Source organism: Ptychodera flava, chromosome 1 (assembly GCF_041260155.1).
Source record: "Ptychodera flava strain L36383 chromosome 1, AS_Pfla_20210202, whole genome shotgun sequence".
Classification (NCBI taxonomy): domain Eukaryota; kingdom Metazoa; phylum Hemichordata; class Enteropneusta; family Ptychoderidae; genus Ptychodera; species Ptychodera flava.
Window position 1 is genome coordinate 381,376 of NC_091928.1, and position 22,942 is coordinate 404,317.

Here is a 22,942-nt window from a genome sequence, read left to right on the forward strand (position 1 = left end):
TAATACTGAACCATATGTTAAGGCATTTAAACTCCATTCAGATGATAAATGTTAATAGTAGGTGCATTGCTACCTACAATACAGATTCATTAGTTTTACAAAACTTGGCTGTCCTAGTCCCTTTCACATGTATTTGGAAATTTACTTCTAAGCCAGGGGCTCATCTGCACCTGCTTTAATACATATAATAAACATACACTTTTCCCTGATACCACTGACGGGAATAACAAATGTGTTTCAACCACAGCAAAATTTACATTTTACAGCTACATTCATCAATGTTACACTTGTCACAGTAATTTGAAGATACTGGAAGAAAAACACCACACCTGACCAAAGCAACTTCTACCACATGAGACCTGCAGACTGCCATTATTGTTTACATCAAATCTAAGACTATAAGTCCAGTGGTCCGACGATGTCATACATCATGTGAATGTTTCTTACTGATTGGCCCGAATGAAATATGTGATATGCCTGTTATCTCTGGTACCAAATCAACTACATGAACAAAACAACTACAATCAACCTGATCAATCTGTATGACATCAGCAATCATATGAATGTTTCTTACTGATTGGTCCAAATCAAAACGTGATGTGCTCTGTTATCTTTGGTGGCAAATCAAATATCTGAACTGAACAAAGTTACCGTTGAAATATACTACATCTGCTTCTAGGCTCTGCTGCGTTAAATACTACTTCATTGTTATAATTTGATAATATTTTCTCGTTGACTGATATTTATTTGGCTTCGAACAAGTTTGCTGTCGTGTATTGGTGAATTGAAGAAACATGGAGTATTCAGACTGTTTCTTTCATCGTTGTCACTGAGGACAAATGTATAAAGGTCAGGGAAAAATACCGGTACAGCATCGCATGGAAATTTGGTGGTAATTTAATCAGCGTTATTTTCGCGCCATTATATAAGCAAAGAAATCAGGTAAGTGTTGTCTTCTGCAATTTCCCTTTATAGAGATAGCTTTAAGGTTGCAGTATTGGCCGGGTTTTGGAGAACTGTTTACACATTTAATCAAATGAAACAACAATTGACCCCATCAGTGATCAGTGTCTCTATAATCATATTCTGTGCCCAGTGTTTCCAAAAACGTCAGGTTGGCAGTGCAAGAGCAGTGCAGTCTTGTGTTAAATACATTACACTCGATAATGAACGGGAATAAAATCCCATGTACGTTTGCACCTATTGACAGTGGTTGTAGGGCTTCAGTAACATCAGATCATTGTGAAGGTTAGCTTACAATGCTCCACATTTCAAGCATGATCATTTCATTCATATTTTCTGAATGTTGCGTTAAGTAGTATGGTTGAGAACTCATACTGTGTGTCTTCCAGAATTTCATTATGCAGAAAACTTTCTGCAAGTCATTAGTGAATTATATATTTCGCAACGTAATTTATACCATTGTACTTTGTGAACTGAGGAATATTATCTCCTTCCAAATCTGAGAACGCATATCCACCCGGTACTATGTAACAGTCACCTACAAACTAACCTTGCATTTATGACTGCTCGTCTACGGTTGTGAAGTGAAATGACTGTCAGCTTACTATTGTAAACTTCAAAGAAAAAAGATTTCTATTTATCATTTTTGTTAACTTGTGAAAAATGCTCTTTCTTTATTTTTTAATAAAAAACCAATTGAGCCATGATGAATTTTGAAAATAAATAATCTTGGTAGTAATTAAAAATCTTTCAGACTGTGTATATTATTGCAACACTATGAAGACCTAGAGGGAAGGTTGGTGTAAATATGCGTTGTTGTTTGTGAAAACCTGACCAAAAAAATTGTGCTCATTTAATTACCATGGGGACTGCCAGTTGTATTGTAAATTCTTTCAACTGCAAAAAAATGTTAGGACTCTGACACTTGAAGACTGGTTTTTTTTAAATTATCAAGGTTTTTGTTTCATGCATGATTTCATTTTTTTTCAGGAGACAGGAAAACTCTGAATGAGGCAACCTCAAACAGCAATGAATCAATGTCACACATGGGCAGAGGTCGAAGGTCACCAAAACCAAACCAGTAATACACCAATCAAGGAATCACACTGCCTGTGAAAACTGGTAAGAAATTGAGTGCAAAAGGCCAAAGTAAAATCATGAAGCCCAAGAAACAGTGCAAATCACCACATCGCAAATGCCTTTGAAAGAAAAACTGCAGCCACCAGGATAGGCTGTGGCAGAATTCTGGATATCATGGTTTAATACTGGTAGAAGTTGAAATAACAGGATCGATAAATGGTATGTATATTGCATATTGCAACTTTTCATGTATGTTCATCAATAACAGCTGCTTTATTGATCAAACAAAATTTTGTATCAATTAGGGTCATACAATGTTTGTACATGTAGATCTAGACAAGGGGACCCATTTCGTGGGGTTCTAAATCAATGTATGAATATTAATAGGCATAGTAAGTTCAACTTACTATTTTCAAATTTTAAACAAACGGTGGCTTTAGTCAAGTTGAAAAAGCAGAGGTTGTTCCTTGTACTCCTGCACTGGACAAAGGTCTTATTACTCATCATTTACGTTCCAAATTTCTGTCGTTTCAGCTTTCATCCACAAAATATCAAACTGACAGACTTAGTGTACTAAATTTCAACGATGTCATCAACGATTAATGTGCTCAAGCAAGACAATGCAGAAAGAGAAAAACAGATAAATTGGTGAGCCATAATTCCACTGAAGAAAAATTTCAGTAATTTGTAGATCTATGGAACTTTTGACGCTACTGTACCGTGTGTTTTATTTCAGTCAATTTGACTTCAATCATGACAAGCTACATCACTGGCATAAATGAAAGCTTTGCATAATTCACAGATTTTGTCTACAATTTTGTGCTGTCATTATAACTTCTAGCTTACTTAGACTTTCATGAGTTGCTTTGTAATGATAGGTTTTTTAACTAACGAGAAAAGCACTGTTTTTATGCTTTGTATTCATTTTTTTATTTGCAAAGGTAATTTACATTACGAGTTATACTGCCACAAATTTTTGATATTGCAGTTGCATAGTTTACATAAAGAAATATTTTTGTAGCTGACAATGATATGATAGTAAGATATTAAGAATCTGATCCAAACACCAACCTAATATAATTACTTCAACCTAATGTTGAGAACTGTATGACATTGATAGTTAGAATTCTGAGTTTAATTTCTAAAATTAATATAATTATGAAATAGTGGCATCTCAAATTTTACCAGGAACATAGAAACAAGTGCATGCAACAAATACCTAAATGATAGAAATTTTTATGATGAAGAAGGCTTCATAATTTTTATACATTAATTAGGCATTTTACATTCACAAAATGTAATTGCTGTTACCAAACTCGTGTTTCAAAAACGAGACAAGTATGATTAACCTTTCCTATTAACAATAATTTTTACATTTCCATGATGTAATCAATATAAACCTATCCTTCACTTTATAATGTATTGCATTCATACATATATATTTATCATATGTAAAAGGAAAGTATGTCAGGTTTTTTCATGTATTGACAAGTTGGTCCTGAATATCCTTCACTTTTGAGCATAATTTAAGGCTGGACAATTGACAAAAATTATTTCAACTTTCAATATAAGCTTTGCCTCTCATTTTTGTAGTATTATTCACGTACACTGCTATTCCTTTTCATTTTAGCAATAAATAAGTTCTTTCATTTTACATTAGGTCTTATCTGGTTCATGATTAAGAACTTGTACTTGACTGTTGTGGAATGTATGAGTGACACTGTCCCTAAGTGGTAAGACTTTTCAAACATACTTATGCATACACCTGTGCAGTATTAATGTGCAAGTATAACTATATATCACTGCAGTTTGGTAAAGGAAAGAATATGAGGATGCAACTGTGATGGTTCAATATACTGCTAAACTGCCTGCAGGAATATTGGTATTATCCCCAAATTAATGGAAAGGGGGGGGGGGAAGGAGGATATGTAAAACTGTTATGTAACATCCAGTCTCTGTACAAAGATTGCCATAAGCGATAAGGGGAGTCTCCAAGGTTCAGACAAGGTAAAGTCTACAAGCTTCTGACAAAGTTGGCCCCAGTTCTAGCCATTCCCATGTCAACAATAAATACCAACCTTGAATACCATTCTAGTAACCTCCTTGTAACAAAGTTGTAAGACAAATAATGTTGCAAACTTGCACCATTATCTTGTCACAACCTGGTAGCTTTCGTACGGGAGACCATAATACTGCCCTCAGAGTGTAAGCCAAGCAAAGCTGGCGAAGCCGGCGAGGGGCTGTTAACAATTGTTTTTTTTTATTTTATTTTCGCTATAACCCAGCTGGCTTGGTGAGCCTTGCTTGCTGAGAAAGACCATTGAGGGTGCATCACCATATGGTTGAGAATAGAGCTACATAGCGGACGAGGGGCTGTGAGAGAGTCTAGGTTTTGAGCTGCAATCAATATTTATTTATTTAGCTGTGTACACATACGTGACATTGGCATAAAAAGAAATACAAAACAAAAGAATTACAAGATCGAAAACACTTCGCAAGGGAGAGATGAAAATGTCATCTCAAAATTACATGTAATATAGAGCTTTGCAGTAATATGCACAAAGGAATCATCTGAACAAGACATTATGTAATTGAAGAAGGACATATTGTCAAAATGTTTCAGCTGAGCCTGAATTACAGTCTTAAACCTTGTGCAGGTGGACTTTGACAAATCATAATGGAATTCATCTCCAATATCTCTTTTGGATAAAGTACAAAGTCTAAAGTGTCTAAGAATATTCTTATAACGACCCACTTCAACTGGGAAAATATGATTTGAAATTCTTGTTTTTGTTAATGCTATTCTATCAAAAGGATTTTGTACAAAAGACAGATACTTCTCATATTTGAAAAGTTTTAATTTTACAATAAATATTTAGTTTCTCATTACTTTCTATGGCTTTCTTCCAGACATCAACAAACTTTGCTTTCAAAGAATGCTTTAATGAGCATCGGTATCTTTTTGTGTGGCAGGGGAACCATGAAAGAGGCCCCCTGGCTTTAGCCAAAGTAAATACAGACTTTGTTTTAAAACACTATCACTAATTGGTCAGAACTCGTGAATTTTGTCGAATAGAAAATATCGAAACAAAGTGGCTCTACTACCACTATCATAACAGGTCCACTATGGGAAAACTAGCAGTGCCTAATGGACAAATGGGAAGGCTTCTTGTAATTTGGAATTTTAAAAATCACCAGTCAGACTGTAACTGCAGATAACTGATAATTTCAGAAGCTGGACAAAACTTTGGTGAAGGTGAAAGGTAGTTTCTTTCACTCAAATTTTTTAGTATTTCCAAAAACATTTTTCGGAAATCATGGCTTGGCCAGCAACAACATAGCCGTAAACGCAGTATAGTGGTAGGCTGTGCCGGTAACTGAGTGTCATGCAAATGCTTGCTTTTTACCCGATTACGTTTATGCAAATTTTGACACAATGACCTTTGACCTGGGTCAAAGGTCATAAGGTCCAAAATGGGGTCCTAAAATAACGAGATTTTAGATCTAAAATGGGCCCCGGGTTTTTTACGTGCGGCTGTACCCCTACCACATCTCAGAGCAAGTACACACCCCACCACCACCACCCCCACATCCCCGGGGCAGGGCTACAGAACCGCAGCAAGGATTCAGGGTACCCTGTCACTAGCTCGGATCCACCCGGTATACCCCTGCGCAGCCTGTTGGCGCAGAATGCACCCTCCTGCGGTGAAAGTGTTAAGCAGAAGTATTTTTCTTGATACAAAAAGGTGGGGCCCAAATCCTGTAAAGCGAGACACAATGATATTGTTCATTTAATTTCATTAAATTGTTTAATGTTTTTAAGAGTAATCTTTGTTTTAATGCTTATGAACATTTTCATTTGATATTTTGATATCATCAAATTATGTCTTGTGATGTTCACTATTTACATCATTAAACTGGTGGACTCTGCAGAAATATTAAAATCATTCAGAAAAACATCATTTCTTGTAAATTAAAGCAGTTTGAAATAGTCAAAATGGACAATTTTAGTAGTTCTACTTTTAAATTGTTGCTTTGATGTTAAAAATTACACCTCTAAAATGTGATGATTTAAAATGGATATGCTTACTGCAACTACTGTTGACAATTTCCCTTTGCCTGGTGATGACTCTATATAAAATTAACTTAAAACTGCATGACAGTCAAGCTAAATGCCGTTAAATTGGAAAGCACCAAGAAATTACGTTTTATCATAAGATTGTACCTATTGGACCTCCCTAGGGGTTTTTCTTGAACCATAATTGTGTACTTCGGGGTGGACCATTTGATATCCTGGAGGATATGGAAGATTTTAGAAAAAAAATTCCCAGCAGATGCAAGGGAAAAAAAAATTCTGTTGTAGATGACTTATGAAAAAAAAACTGGCAAGCTAATGTGGAAGAAAAAAAAATCTATCACAGTATCAGCAAGAACCTTTTGGGATGTAACTTTTTCATTTCCTTCTTTCATGCACCCTTCTTGCCTTTCCAAGCCTCTTGAAATTAATTTTCAGTTACATTTGGCTTTTTGAATTGTTCACTGATTCTAGATATTAAGTGAACACACTCTGTAGATACGTGCATATCGATATCTCCTGTGTGTTGACCAATAAATAATATTGTTCTCTGGTATGGTTGCAACATGGACAGATTGCACTGACAAGTCAAATGACAGAATTTCAGAAGATATATGTTAAAACAAAACTGTCATTGTCAAGTACTTTATCCGTGGCACATTTTGGCAACTGTATAATACATCCCTTGTTTAAGACAATAGGCTGTTATCATGGTAAAAATTGCCAATTTTTGTCTAACATTTTTACACAATACAGAAAATCTATACCTGCACTGCTGCATGCTGCAGGGTTTGACGTCGCTGGACATATGTGTACTGCTTTCATCAGAGGGAAACTGGGCATAGTTGTCATACAAACTTATATGGCAAGTGACAATTAATTCTATTTTATCATGAATCAATACAAATAACATTGCCAATCTTAACCCCAGGCGCGACACCAAGGGCTGAGCCCTATATGATATATATCAACAGAATGTTGAAAATGGTTGTTGTGATAGAAGTTAGCCTAATACGAAATCGAATACGAATACGAATACGAAAATGATGTTTGTTTAAAAACTCTCCTCCAAAGACTAATGATAGGAACGATATTTTTTCAATCTACGTCCTAAAAAGATCGGATCTTATTCAACTTACATTCTCAAATATTGAAGTATTGATATGTTATCGTAAAAGCACTTAAAGCTCTGTAAAGACAGAACCTTAATATAAAATATTCGAAATTTGGACTAAACATAAAAAATGTTGTCAGTGACTCCAATACGAATGTGAATACGAAAACGAATACGAAAATAACTTCAGCGTCGTATTTTAACCGACAAGTTCAGGCCCACAGGTGCTCGTTAGCTGGGTAGTCTGCTAGAGCGATCGATTTTCTGCTCGATCTATCGATCGCGTGGTCGATATGCCCGCCATTGCAACCTAAATAGTGAATATTACGTCGCAGTGGCGGGCATATCGACTACGGAATCGATAGATCGAACTGAAAATCGATCGATCTAGCAGGCTACCCAGCCATTGCTGCTTACGAGCACCTGTGTTCCGGTCCAACTCACATATGTCACATGACTGCAGATGTAATTCGCATCGACGCTACTAGGGAGTCTTCATTGGTAACGTTGGCGACCGTCAACACTGCAACTGTGAAGGGTCTCCACTTCCGCAATTCCGTCTGGCCGAAAAGGAAAGCAATATAATATAATAGTAGACCTCAACGCAGGTGAGAATCCGTGTAAGTGCTTGAAAGTTGGAATAACACATTAAGCGGATTTCAACAAACGGAGTATCTCTTGACACCTTGGTGTCAATAGACTCGGCCTTTCTTAGGTATTATTTTAGATGAGATGGTGTTCAGTACTTGTCCAGTTGACGTTGAATTGTGCGAGATTTGCTTTCCATCAGCATACGATTCGTCGTGAAAGTCTTTGGAAATCAACTCCACACCTGTAAATTATCGAAATTTGCTCAACCGCCCAACATTGCAAAAATTCATCTCGACCGTGTCATGACATGGTGTTCGTAAGTCCATCCAAAGTCGATTGTGATACACGACGACTGCAGTGTTCGTTTAGTTCGTGTCGGCTACATGGACGATCTGCCAGTTTTAGGATCTGTAGTGGTACACATTAGCCAGGCATATGCTTGTGTTTATGGCGTAGCCATAGGATGACCGGTGGAGAGGTCTTCGTATTCCTTAACAATGCAATGGGGTTGACACGAAAACTCTGTGAGAGAATATTGGAAGCATAAAGTGGGGCTCAGGTAATGAGAACTTGTACAAATTCACCTTAAATATGCTACAGTTGTGCAAGTTTATCAACAAGGTACTGGCTACAAATTTAAGTCTTCAGAGTTCCGAAGTCACAATGTCGACAAATGTCACAGGGTCATTGGGCTTCATCAGTCATAACAAGAGTTTAAAACCTTAATATATGAGTATGAATACTTTTATAAATATTCAATATTGCTATCACTATTGTATTCTCGACTGCAGGTCATCCGGGTACTTGCGGTTTTTTACATCATTTTTGCATCACAGTGCAGTGAAGGGGTTTGGATTTTTAAACCACCAAAACATATTCAAAGTTTCAATATACTTAAATGACATAACTTTTAGTTCTGCTTTTTTCCACACAATTTCTGTATCATCTGATCTCTCATTCACCTCGCTTGTATGCGTTTCACCTACTGACGTCACTCTTGGGTTGAGAATACTTACAGCACTCACATCTTGAATGATGATCAGTTTACGTGCCAAATTTGCACATTTGTGTTACAGTGTTATTAATAACTATATGATTACTAATATTCTTGATAAAAACTTAATATTCTGTCATTATTTTACACCTTCAAAAGTACCCTACAATACTGAAATCCTAAATGATGATCAGTTTTTATGTCAAATTTACTCAGCTGTTGCATAGACCCTTAGGAATATGGTCAATTTAACGTCAATGTGCAATCACAGTACTGCCCCGGCAGACTCTGATCAGTAAATAATAGGAAGAGGCCCAACTCTGACCGTCCAAGCAGTGCACAGGCCTTCAAATAACTCATTTCTTTCTTGCTGCTTGGTGATTTCCAAAATTGCTACAGCACTTGGGCAAGTTGATAGGTCAGGCATCAAACTGGCCTGGTTTTAGACCCTTAGCCTAGACTGAAAGATTCCGTCGTGTGCGGGCACTCCGGCGCACTGTGACCTGCGACCCTTTACCTTTATGGTAAAGGGTCGTAGGTCGCAGTGCGCCAGAGCACCCGCACGCGACGGAATCTTTCAGTCTAACCCTTAGCCGTGCGACATGTAAAGCCAGGGCCATTGAGAAATGATGCATCGTTGAGAGTTCAGGCCATTTTCAAAGATTCCCACTCAGCCGGCAACATTTCTGATTTGCATAGATTAAAAATTGGTGCGTCTCACTTTCACAATGTTTGTGTGGGTGGATTGATCATTAGCATTTATTAAGGTTGTCATTGACAAAACAGCCCATAACTCCTGATGCTGACATCATAGACAAAACAGCCCATAACTCCTGATTTGTGCAGTACCGGTATGTGCCGCCAATTTATACAAAAGAAACAAACTTCCTGACAGGCAAGAGGAGGGGAGTGAAGAAAGCGAAGAAATGAAGAAGAAGAAAAAGAATAAGTATAATAATAATAAAGAGAACGATTACTAAAAGGGTTTCAGATCCATGGTCAAAGAACCCTAAATATACCCAGATGGATTCTGTACACATGTATTAGTTACCGGTACATGTACTACAGGTAATCTTCCCTCTCATTTCAAGTAAAATTATATTTTCCTATATCCACAGGTTGTCAAGATGGAAGCACCATCTTCTTTCAATGTGGTCTTTTCTGGGACATCTTTTCTGGGTATCTATAGTATAGGTTCAGCACAAGCTCTATTAGACCATGCAAAAAATGTCCTAAAGAAAGTCCAATGCTATGGCGGAACATCAGCTGGCTCAATCGCTGCTGCATTTATGCTTACTGCACCCGAAAAAATGTTAGTAAGTATGGCACACTTGATGACACATAGATGTATGTACTTCTTTGCCAATTTAACAAAATCTTTTGTAAGTTCTGATACTAATAAACATGTTTTCAAGAATAGAAAAATCATTATTATGTGAAGCAGGAAAATAGATTCATACATGTTTTAAATTCAGACAAATATATATATATATATATATATATATATATATATATATATATATATATATTTTTTTTTTTTTTTTTTTTTCTTATTTAATACTTTTTTGTTGTTGATTTTGCAAAACCTTGACCTTGATTGTACTTTATGATCAAAATCCCAATTGGGATACGATTTTTTAATAAAGGCTTACTTTACTTTACACTGTACTTAGTATAGTTAGAGACACTCCAGATGTATGACACAATATACTTGGTACTTTATATAATGGCGTTTGAACATTCCACGTAAATTAAGCAAGCAAGCCCTGAAGTTGGATAAAATCCTCAAAGTGTAAATTTTTCCTCTAGGAAATTACTATAGTTCCTAAATTATACAATTGCTCTGTTTCACTATCATTCTTGAAACATTATTTTAATAGTCGCGCCAGCGGCTTACTGACTACGCATGCGCTTATTCATAATATACTATGCGAGTAACCGGAAGTGTACCCTTCTTTCGTGGGCGCCGCCATGTTTTTTTTTTTGAGTACTCGTAAATAAACAAATACGAAACAAACTGCTATTATATAACATGCCTTTTATAAAATATACCTCTTTTATTAGCCAGTAAATGTTATTATGCACCTTGTCGCTGATACAAAATATCGTTAATATAGATAAAGGGAGAAAACTGTCGTGCATATGAACGGGGGCATACGCAAAGAATGCTGGGATTGAATTATAGAAGAGCGCCCCCTGTGTCAATAATTAGATTCAAAAATTGCCAGTTTTAGACGGAACGCTATAGTTTTCAGCTTGCAAGTGGAAGGTGGGCAGTGCGGGTACCATTGCAACGATAATGATTGCATAATACGTCCCTTGTTTAACGCAATAGGCTGTTATCATTGTAAAAATTGCCAATTTTTGTCCAAAATCTTTACACGCTACAGAAAATCTACACCTGCCCTGCTGCAGGGTTTGACGTCGTGTACGTACGTGAACTGCTTTCATCAGAGGGAAACTGGGCATACCGGTAGTTGTCATATAAACGTTTATGAAGTAACAATTACAGTTTATCATGAATCAATACACATAACATTGCCAATCTTTAATAACCCCTGGCGCGACACCAAGGGCTGAGCCCTATATAATATTATAGTTCACCAGTGATGTAGCATATGTAGAAAATTTTCTCTCATGGACAAGTCATCGTTGATGACACAGTCCCCGCTTGTCCATTTTGTTATAATCTTTGGTGTCTAGGTAGCTGTGGTCTAGGTAGCTGTGGAATGACATTGATGCGACGGGTGCATCAGGCCTGTGACTTGCATAATAAAGTAATCTGAGGAATGTTCAATAAAATTGACCCATCTCTGCAGGTAATGACCATTGAAGGAACTTTTGATTACATCACACATAACGATGCCCTCACTGCCTCTAGTGTCATGATGGCACATACTATACACATGGTTTGGTGGAATTTTAGAAATGGTAGTGGATCAGCTATGTTGTTGAAATCAGCAATTCGGATCATATAATGAAACAAATTAATGTGCACAAGAATGCATCCATATCACATTTAAAGAACATCAGTCCATCGAAGGACAGTGACCTATGTTTATGTTTCAAAGACATAAAAAAATCACACCAAAATTGACATCAAATGGCTGTCTATTGACCATATGGATCATAGCACAACATTAGTAGACATGCATATGTATGCCATAGTACTTTATCTTTGTACCAAGTCTCAACAACATTGGATAAGGAATATTTGCATATGATTAAGCCTCAAAGACGAAGAAATCCAAAAATGACCATCTGGCAGCGATATTGGGGAAAAATGACAATTTGGCAACCATATTGGAACATGTCACGAAGTACAATGACATGTATATGTAAGCCATAGTGCATGATCTTTGTGCCAAGTTTGGACAAAATCGGTGTAATGACCTTTGAATTAAGCTTCAAAGACATGCAAAATTCCAACAAAATGGCAGTTCTGCAGCCATATTGGCTCCTATTGCAAGGTTAATTGATACATGCATATGTATGCCATAGTGCTTTGCCTTTGTGCCATGTTTGAACAAAATCGGTTCAAGGATGTTTGAGTTATGGTTCAAAGACATGAAAAAATAGCAACAAAATGGCCGCCTCATGCCAATATTGGATCGTATTGCAATATAATGCGACATGCATATGTAGGCCATAGTGTTATGCCTTTGTGCCAAGTTTGAACAGAATCGGTTCAAGGATGTTTGAGTTATGGTTCAAAGATATGGAAAATCGCAAAAATATGGCCACCTTGCGGCCATATTGGATTGTATCGCAAAATAAATTAATGTGCATCTGTAGGTCATAGTGCTATGCCTTTGTGCCAAGTTTGAACAGAATCAGTTCAAGGATGTTTGAGTTATGGTTCAAAGACACGAAAAATCGCAAACAAAATGGCCGCCTCACGCCCATTTTGGATTGTATCGCAATATAATTCTACATGCATATGTAGGCCATAGTGTTATGCTTTTGTGCCAAGTTTGCACAGAATTGGTTCAAGGATGTTTGAGTTTGGTTCAAAGACGTGAAAAATCGCCAAAATATGGCCACCTTGCGGCCATATTGAATCGTATCGCAAAATAAATTGATGTGCATCTGTAGGTCATAGTGCTATGCATTTGTGCAAAGTTTGAACAAAATTGGTTAAGCAGTGTCTGAGAAACGGCTCCGGACGGGACGGACGGACAGACGGACGGATGGATGCACAGACAGAAGGGACCAAATCTATAAGTCCCCGCCGGACTTCATCCGCGGGGACTAAAAAGACTATAGGTCCTAAAATATAGGATTTCTCTGTTTCATCAGTTTACTTGAAACATTATTATAATATATATATTGTATAATGAACAGAATCTGTCGACAGGACTTAAATTCAAGTATAAGGGCAATTTAAATTAATGGTCGTTTAATTTTTGACAAAAACAATAGTATCAAAAGCAGAATGTTTGCCAAAAAACCCCCAAAGTCTTACGTGAATGGGGGAAGTTTTCCATGAAAAGTTTTAGTACCTGGTATAGGTAATTTTAACAAATCTAAATAAGTTCTTCCATGGAAACCTGCAAACAAAAATTCAAAGCCATCACACAGAACACTAACAAAAAATCTTCAAAATAGTGAACATCTAATATATATGTACAAATCAAAATGGTAATTTTTATTAAGATGAATAAGGGCGTCCCAATTTTTAGCTCGCATTAAGTATATGTTTATATACCAAAGAGAGGTTATCATATAAGGTGAATCAGTTCATTTGCATCCATTTGCATGTATGTATGTATGTATGTATGTATGTATATATGTATGTATGTCCGTCCACGTCAAAAACTCCTTAACAGTAGCACCTATAGTCTTAGTATTTGGCGTACAGGTGCACCTAGGACAGCAGATGTGAATTTGTTCAAATGAACTTGTCAGTGTCAAAAATATGCAAATGAGGGGGAAAATGCTGTAACTGTTGGTCATATTGGGTTGAAACTTGGCATGCAAGTTCCTTAAGGTATTCTACATTAGGTGTGTACTACAGATTGGGATAAAATTTGTATGTTTCTATTTTCGGGGTAATTTTTTCAGTTTTTAGTCAAAAGTCTTTTACTCTTAGACCGCTTGTCCGATTGATTTGAAAGTTGGTATCCATATTCCTCAGGATAACCTCAGTCAAGTTTATACAAATTGTAGTGAAATTTTTATATTTGTAATTTTGGGGCAATTTTCCCGATTTTTGGTCAAAAATTTTTTTTATCCAAAAAGTACTGATCTGATAGCTTTGATATTTAATATACAGGTTCCTAAGATTGATCAAAATCTGATGTGTTCAAATGCTGATGAAATCTGCAATTTTGTATTTTGGGGCATTTTTTCTCATTTTTGGTTAAAAAATCTTTTTCTCAAAAATGACCTGTCTGATTGCTTGTATATTTGGTATACAGGTTCCTAGGGTTAATCTTCATATGATACATTGTAATAAGGTTGAAATAAATTTGTTTCTCAAAACCTTGTTGTGTGATAGATTTAATATTTGGTAGACATGTTCCTGCAGATGATTTTAATGTTCAAATTATGGTAAAATCTTCAATTACCGTATGTATTTTTGCAGCTATTTTTGCCATTTTGATCAGGCCGACCTGAAGTGGGCTATCAAAGATTTCCTCCTTCAGCAACACGTGTCACAAAAAGTTAATCTGTACACAATACAAAGGAGCATTTTCAGCTGCTTGGTCTCTAATTTTAAATTTTCAGAGAAATATCTTCAATTTTGTGTTTTTGTTAAAGTTATTTCCTAATTGTTGACAAAAAAAGTTGCGGAAATAGTCTGCTGTACAGTATTGATTTGAAATTTGGTTTGTAAATCCCTACAAATATTCTCATACATATATTACCATGTCAGAATGAGATGAACAATTGCAATATTTTATTTTTCTTTGTTGTTGTTATTAAAAATATCTTTATAACAACCACTTCCAATGGTGGTTTGAAATTTAGCATGAAGGTTTCAGTGAGTAGTACCGTAACTTATTCAGATTATGTTGATATGAACAAAATTTTAAAAAATTGAGTAGAGATTTTCTTAATTTTGCCGATTTTATACCAACATGAACCTAGAGTACATAATGTGGTGATTTAGTTATTAGGTAAACTGTATTTGGAGTTGAAATGCAGCATAAAAAAGGTCATTAGAAAGCAAAGGTGATGGTGATTTTAGGGTTTGGTCTCGAACAAATATAGTCCATAATTTTTTCAATGTTGGAGAGTATCAAAGTTGTAAATAGTCACTTCCTGCCATCTGGTCATGGAAGAAAACAATGTTTACTTTTCCCTGTAGGGTTTCTGAGTTAATGGTTGAATGTTGAAATTTCTCTATGTATCTAGTGTATGGGCAAAATGTAAACATTGGTTGCATGTTATGTATTTCAATTTACGTCGAATATTGTTCATGAGAAATCAAGATGAGTAGTTTTGGAAAAACACATTTTTTGACCAAAAATGGCAAAATTTGCCCAAAAATTCAAAATTACAGATTTCATCAGAAATTCTATATATATATATATATATATATATATATATATATATATATATATATATATATATATATATATATATATATATATATATATATATATATATATAAGCTATCGGACAAGTACTCTTTGAGAAACACTTTTTTGACCAAAAATGGCAAAAATTGCCCCAAAAATACAAAATTACAGATTTCATCATAATTTCAACTAATATCATTAAGTTTATCAGTGGGAACCTGTATACCCAATTTCAAAGCTATCAGATGAGTAGTTTTGGAAATACACATTTTTTGACCAAAAATGACAAAAATTGCCCCAAAAATACAAAAATACAGATTTCATCAGAAATTCAATATGTATTACTTAGTTCATTTATGGAAACCTGTATACCAAATTTCAAAGCTATCAAACCAGTACTTATTGAGAAACACATTTGTGATTTTTTGACCAAAAATGGCAAAAATTGCCTTAAAAATGCAAATTTGCATATTTCTGCACAATTTGAACAAATCTGAAATAGATCATCCCTAGGGACATATACCAAATATCAAAGCTATCTGACTGGTAGTTTTGAAGAAGAAGATTTTTAAAGATATTTTTACCAAAAATGACAAAAACTGCCTTAAAAATACAAATATGCAAATTTCACCATGATTTGAACAAATCTAACTGAGGCCACCCTAAGTAAACTGCATATCAAATTTCAAAGCAATCGGACAAGCGGTTCCAGAGAAGATTTTTTTACCAAAAACAGTAAAAAAATGCCCCAAAAAGACAAATATGCAAATTTCACCAAGATTCGAACAAACTTAAGTGAGGTCATCCAAAGTGAACTGCGTGTAAAATTTCAAAGCAATCGGACTTGCGGTTTCAAAGGAGAAGGCAATTGTTGACGGACAACCGATGGACGGACGACAGACGCCGACGGAAAATCAACCTATTTGATAAGCTCCGCGTCGCTGACAGCCGAGCTAAAAAGCAATGTTGACGTTTTACAATTGTTTCATTTTACCTCATTTTGATTATTGTTTGAACGTATGGGGTTATTGTTCAACCACTCTTTTATCTCGTACAGCAGAAAACTGTTGCTAGAGTGATTTTAGATCAAGATTTTAATACTTCAAGTTATGTTGTATTTACTGTGGTTTTACGACTTATCCGGACACCAAACTTACTAATTACCCAGCAACTTCGCTGATGATATTGAGACTTTGATTGGTAATTACCAAAGAACTTCGGTACACAATGTGTATACAAAGTCACTGATAAGTATCATACTAGTGCCATAAACTAATTTGTGACCAGGGGTTGGCATTCCACTGAACAGCATTCCTCAGTAAAACCAGCACATGTACATGTGTGCTGTTCATCCTTGTTACATGTAAAACTCAACTACGGAGAGGTTAGAAGCGTATAATGGGTCATTAGAGTTTGTTTAATTTCTTTTCAGAGTAGCAAAATTATTACTTAGGACTGATCATGCATGAACAAGGTTGTCACAAATTATATACGATTGAGGCTAGGTCTAGATGGGCTTGCACAAAATACTGTCTTTACATTTAATACATTCTTTACATTAAAGAGGCACTCCCACTTGGTAACATTTTTAAAACATTTTTTTAATGCCAACGGTCGATATTTGACGTGGCGACTGCGCAAGGATCGCGAGATATCGATAAAAACATGTCATTTCCCCAGCGTATTTTTCACATCCCGAAGTTTTACGATGATCATCGTTTCTTATTTTCACCCGAAATCCCCCGAAGGTATGTTGTTGTGCTGATTGACGATATTCTAGGGAGTCTGCAATAAGTTCAAACGACGCAATTAATTTACTTCTCACTGCAAAGACTTTATATACAGCATTATGCCATTACCTCAGGTAAGTTTTGTAAAACTTCTACTTAGTTTTTGTCATTTTCATTATTCTAAATCAGTTGTACTATATTTTTAACCAATACCACATAAACATCAGTTTTTACGTGTCAAATATTAGCTGCCTCATATGACTACATTTTGTCGTCTGCCACACAGTACGCCGCGCGCGTAGTATGCGTCTATGCATACCACTCAGCGGCCGCTATGTATCAACCGCACGTAACTGTGCTAGTCACCTATGTGAATTCTGGTGGAATCAAACTTTGTTTTCCGTTTTTTCTCAGAGTCAGTAAGACTAGGCTTTCCCCCAGGGGGCATGACCGAACACCGATGCGAGTGATACTGTGGCGTACAGCAGCGTCAGCGTAGACTCGTACTCCATAGCTTAGTTGACAACGGCCCCAATGCTGAACGTTCGATGTTCGGAATCTGATTTTAGGTGGGCCACCGGAATTCAAACTTTTACGTTTTTGAGGACATGTTTTTATCGATATCTCGTGATCCGCGCGCAGTCGCCACGTCAAATGTCGACCGTAGGCATTAAAAAAATGTGCTCCAAAAATGTTACCAAGTGGGAGTGCCACTTTAAAGATCTGCACGAATTACATTCTTTACATTTAATGCATTTTTTCATTACATGTCCTTACTTGGACTTGGTCGGGAGGGATGATTGGACCTCATTGTGAGTTTAGGCGAGCCTTACCTGAAATACATTCTGTACAATTAATGCCATTTTTTTGTAAAAGTGTCTGTGTGTAATACACATTACAGAGGCCATGGGTTAACTATCTGGACTTTGAAATGGGCATACGTGTGAATGGGTACTGAATAACAATAGATCATGTAACACTTCGTCATGTCAAATTTGTTTTAAGCATTTGTCAGCGGTTATGTACCCTGTGCTAGGACAATTTTTGCCCATTTGGAACTTTTGCAAGCCACATCTACAACCTGCCCCAAGCTTATGATGTATTTCGTGCAGATCTTTCATGTCATCAATGTAAAACATGTAAACATAGGGCCAAAGTCCCTGAACCTACTATAGACATGGATACAAAATTAAGTATTTCCTGACTGTATGAAATTATCTCACTAAGGTCATCCTAGGGACATTTTAACTTTCAAATTAACATTGTAAGTAAGTTCTGTTGAATAAGTTGAGACTGTACGTACTCAGAGAAAGCACACTGAAGAGACAAATGTTTGAAACTTAAGAAGTTCAAGGTCATCAAAGCATTATAAGGAATCATGTTACACTTTCATTGCACTGTTTACACAGATTGCATAATTGCTATAAATAGCACGAAGAATCTTACAGCCCAGCTTTACCATAAAAACCCTATCACTTTGACCACTCTTTTAATTGACCACTCTATTTTTTTCCTCAAAAAGTAATCTTATTTTATCCTTACCAAGTCAACCATAAATGGAAATTAGAACTTTCTCTATCTCTATTTATTTGACCACCCTATCATGACAAACTATTATGAGCAATTTCTTTTCGATAACATAAATGGTGGTTCAGAATATATCAAAGTTGGGATTCAGGAAAGTTGCCTTTACATGTTTTAATCCTCAATTCACGATGAACTGTCAAAAAAAGTTGAACTTTCTGATAATTCCACACTAAAATTATTTTGGCTTTGACGATTTCCTAATTAATTCAATTATTTAAAATCATATTATTATATTTTTCTGGGTGAATTGATAGGGTTTATACAGTACAAGCATTACATGCAATGTAAGCCAAACTTTGACCAAAAATGACAAAAAATTCCTTAAAAATACACATTTGCATATTTCATCACAATTTGAACAAATCTAAGTTGGGTTATCCCTAGGGACCTGTATACCAAATAACAAAGCTGTCTGACCAGCGGTTATGAAGAAGAAGATTTTTTACCAAAAACACCTTTTTTGGCATTAATTTGCCTATTTTCAACAATATCAAAAAATTAAAAAAAAGTGTTTCTTAAAATCATATTTTTCATCTACACAACAAATATCAAATCAGTAAGTACTGCGGTTCTCAAGATATTTGAGTGGACGGACGCCTCACAAACGGACATACATACATACATACATACATACATACATACATACATACAGACTGACGACGGACGCCGGACGGATACCCATCCCAATAGCTTCTATAGACTATAGTCTATAGTAGCTAAAATGAATTTTAATTGTAAAGAATGTATTAAATGTAAAGAATGTATTTCGTGCAAGCTCATCCTGACCCGGCCCGATCATAAAATGTATTTCGTGCACACCTTCCATCTAAAAAATGCAAAAAATGTATTAAATGTAAAGAATGTATTTCGTGCAGACCTTTTGTGTAATAAAATTAGAAAATGAAAAATGTATTAAATGTAAAGAATGTGTTTCATTCAGTCCTTTCATGTAAAAAATGTATAAATTGTAAAGAATGTATTTCTTACAGACCTTTCGTGTAATAAATATAAAAAATGTATTTCGTGCAAGACCGACCCAAAGTCCCAATGATGTCCGATCGGCCCTCCTGACGAAGGTTCAATTATTTTGTACGGACATTCATTGAAAAAATGTATTAAATTTAAAGAATGTATTTCATGCAGACCTTTCATTTAATAAATGTATTAGATGTAAAAAATGCATTTCGTGCAGACCTTTCATGTAATAAATGTAAAAAATGTAAAGAATGTATTAAATATAAAAATGTATATCTTGTGCAAGATCAGCCAAAACTCCAAATGATATCCCATCGTCTCTTCCGACGAAGGCCAGAATGAATGTATTTCATGCATGAATAAATGTAAAAAATATAAAAAGTGCAGATCAGCCCTCCTGACGAAGGCCCCGTAATTCAACGTATTCGGTACTGACATTCATTGAAAAAATGTATTAAATGTAAAGAATGTATTCGTGCATGAATAAATGTAAAAAATGTAAAATGTACAGAATTCTTTACTACTGGCCATGGATGGGGTGTTACCCTTCTAATTTGTTATATTTTACGACAAAATTGGAAAAATTACTGTTGTAGGGCAATTTTTGTCATTTTTGGTCAAAAAATTGTAAAAAATATTTTCTTTTTAAAGCCCCTGGACAGACAGCTTTTATATTTGGTGTACAGATGTCCAGGGATGACAATAGTGAGATTTGTGAAAGTTGTCCTGAAATAGACAAATTTTGTCATTATTGGTAAAGAAAACTAGTTTTCAAAATTACTTGTCTGATAGCTTTATAATTGGGTACAAAAGTCCCGAGGGTTGGGAAACCCCAAATTTTTGTATTTTAGGTAATTTTCTCAGTTTGTGAACTTAAATGACCTACACCAACCCAGGATATGTTGTGAGACAGTTTCGCAGGCTAGGCTGTGAACAAAATTTTGTCATATTTAGTATCACTTTGTTGTAAAATGTGATCCAGAAAAAGCTGAGGTGTATTTTGTCATTGTGGACCAATTTTTGTAACTTTTCCATGTAAGACATGCAAGAACTGTTGAGAAATTTGGATCCAGGATAATGCCAGATGTTGTAATCACCCCCCCCCCCCCCCCCCCACCCACAGTGGAAGGTATTTCACTATCTGTAACTAACTTAAGTGCTGTTTACATTCGAATGATAGCACTCATAGCATTAATTAAAAAATCCCCCAGGTTGTAAATACATTGCCTGCTATCTGGCCTTAGATGTAAAGATGGTCAACCAGGGGGGGGGGGGGGGAACATTTGATGTTCAGGAGGGGGTAGGGTCTAGAAGATTGATGAGGTAGCATTACTTTTTACCAGATCCCTTGTACATTTTTTTCCCACTCTATTTTCTCCCACTCTTCCAACCTTTTCTTTTTGTCATGTCTTCTCTGGCTAATTTTTTTGTTGACATTTGCTTATGTATGTAGTATAAACGGCTAGCTTTCAATCGTGTTCGAACCCACAACATACGGCATCAGTAGCCTAGCGGAGAGGCCACAGAGAGAACCGCTCGGCTAAATCTCTACTCCCAAAAAAGAGTGGTTCAATAGCCGGCTAAGTTGTTATATTTTTCTGACTGAGGCCGCTCCACACGTTGTAGAGTTCGTGAAGCACTCACGCATGCATGCTCACTATCATACATCGCACATACACACTTTATCGAAGCAAAGAAACAAATTTCATCGCTTTAACTGTAGGATCTGCTTGTCCTATTGTTATAGAAGTTGATAATAATGATAATATTTTTATTGCTTGCTTGTAAATATAGGATTTACATCACATTTGTGGCAATAAAAGTGTGATACAAAAATAAGTTAAAATTTTCTTCAATAAAGATAAAGTATTACAGTATAATAATAGTAGCTAATAATAAATATGACTAGGTATTTCTTTGTTTATATAAAGTTAAAATATAATCTGCAAGTTGTTCATTAAAAGATAACTCTTGTTTTGTTAGTAGAGAAATAAGCTGATTTTCAGTATTGTCGTTTGGGAAATTGATTTTACTGAAAAAGTTCTTTCTTTGGACTTTGTATTTCTGACAGACTAATAAAAAGTGTGTGTTTCATCTTCAATACCGTTGGTGTTACACTGATTGCAGTATCTTTCAGTAATTAGGGTTTTGGAACAGTGTGTCTCCCTTTTTCAATTGCTAGATCATGATTGCTAATGCGAAGTTTGGTGAGTAATTTTCTTTTCTCACCTTGTAACTGTGTTAAGTAGGGTTCTAATCTAAAATTACGTTTTATTTTGGCATACATTCTTAGTTTACTATTTTCATCAGTGATCAAATTTTTCCAAAAGACTTCATAATTGTTTGTCGTTGCAGACTGACCTTATTTGCTTTTGTCATTCTTGTTTTTCTGGTTTAAATATTTCTTGAATGGACCAATTCAAATGTGAGCACACTATCCTTGACAGTATTTTCCTTAATCTGCAATATTTCTTTTGTTGAGAGAGTTATTTGTTATTTGGTTCATATATTGGGAGGGACAATGTATGTGATATTTTTGTTGAAGAGCATAAAATTTGTGTACATGTATTTTTGAGGTATTTTCAATTTTTAGCTCACATTTGGTTATACCAATGTGAGTTTATCGTATCAGCTGAAGTCGATGGCGTCTGTATGTATGTGTGTATGTATGTATGTACAGTATGTCCGTCAACATCAAAAACACGCAAACCGCTGCACATTTCAGCTTGGTATTTGGTGTATGAATGCATCCTGGGCTATAGATGGGATTTTGTTGAAATGAAGTCTGCATTGCCAAAATTATGCAAATGAGCTTACAAAATGTTAAAATGGTCAAGAATTAATATCTCAAGAACCGCTGTTTTGATTGCTTTGAAAATTTGTGTGCAAGTAGCTTAGGTGAATCTTATACAGTTTTATGAATATTGTGAAGAAATCCGTAATTTTGTATTTTTGCTGAATTTTTTTGTGATTTTTTTCATTTTCAGTAAAAAAATTTTTTCGCTGAAACCGTCAGCCCAATTGCTCTCAAATTTGGGTTGGATCTTTGCGAGGGTGTTACGCTTCTAATTTGTTGAAATTATGACAAATTGGGAAAATTACTATTTTGGAGCAATTTTGTCATTTTTGGTCAAAAAATCTTAAACAGTATTTTCTTTTTAAAACACCTGGACAGACAGCTTTTGTATTTGGTACACAGAGGTACAGAGATGACAATAGTTAGATATGTGGAAATTGTCCTGAAATATACAAATTTGTATTTGTAAGACAATATTGTTACTTTTGGTCAAGAAAACTTGATCTCAA

The 22,942-nt window shown here is 35.5% G+C and overlaps 1 protein-coding gene and 1 long non-coding RNA gene across 8 annotated transcripts in view; both read left to right on the plus strand.

The window, feature by feature from the left end:
• Window positions 1-263: 263 nt before the first annotated feature.
• On the plus strand, window positions 264-3,641 carry LOC139115735 (uncharacterized). Its single transcript, XR_011548184.1, has 3 exons — window positions 264-942; window positions 1,954-2,262; window positions 2,578-3,641. It is a non-coding gene; the product is annotated as an uncharacterized lncRNA (long non-coding RNA).
• Window positions 3,642-7,409: 3,768 nt separating this feature from the next.
• The window catches only part of LOC139144462 (patatin-like phospholipase domain-containing protein 4), a 37,574-nt gene continuing 22,041 nt past the window's right edge, over window positions 7,410-22,942 (plus strand). The window contains exons 1-2 of one of the 7 annotated variants that reach the window (XM_070675424.1): window positions 7,410-7,852; window positions 9,936-10,133. In XM_070675424.1, coding sequence (XP_070531525.1) covers window positions 9,945-10,133 — 189 coding nt within the window. In that variant the 5' untranslated portion in view covers window positions 7,410-7,852; window positions 9,936-9,944. Of the gene's footprint in view, window positions 8,383-9,935; window positions 10,134-22,942 lie in introns of all 7 variants that reach the window. The other 6 variants (XM_070695037.1, XM_070718569.1, XM_070690711.1 and 3 more) reach the window with 6 other exon arrangements.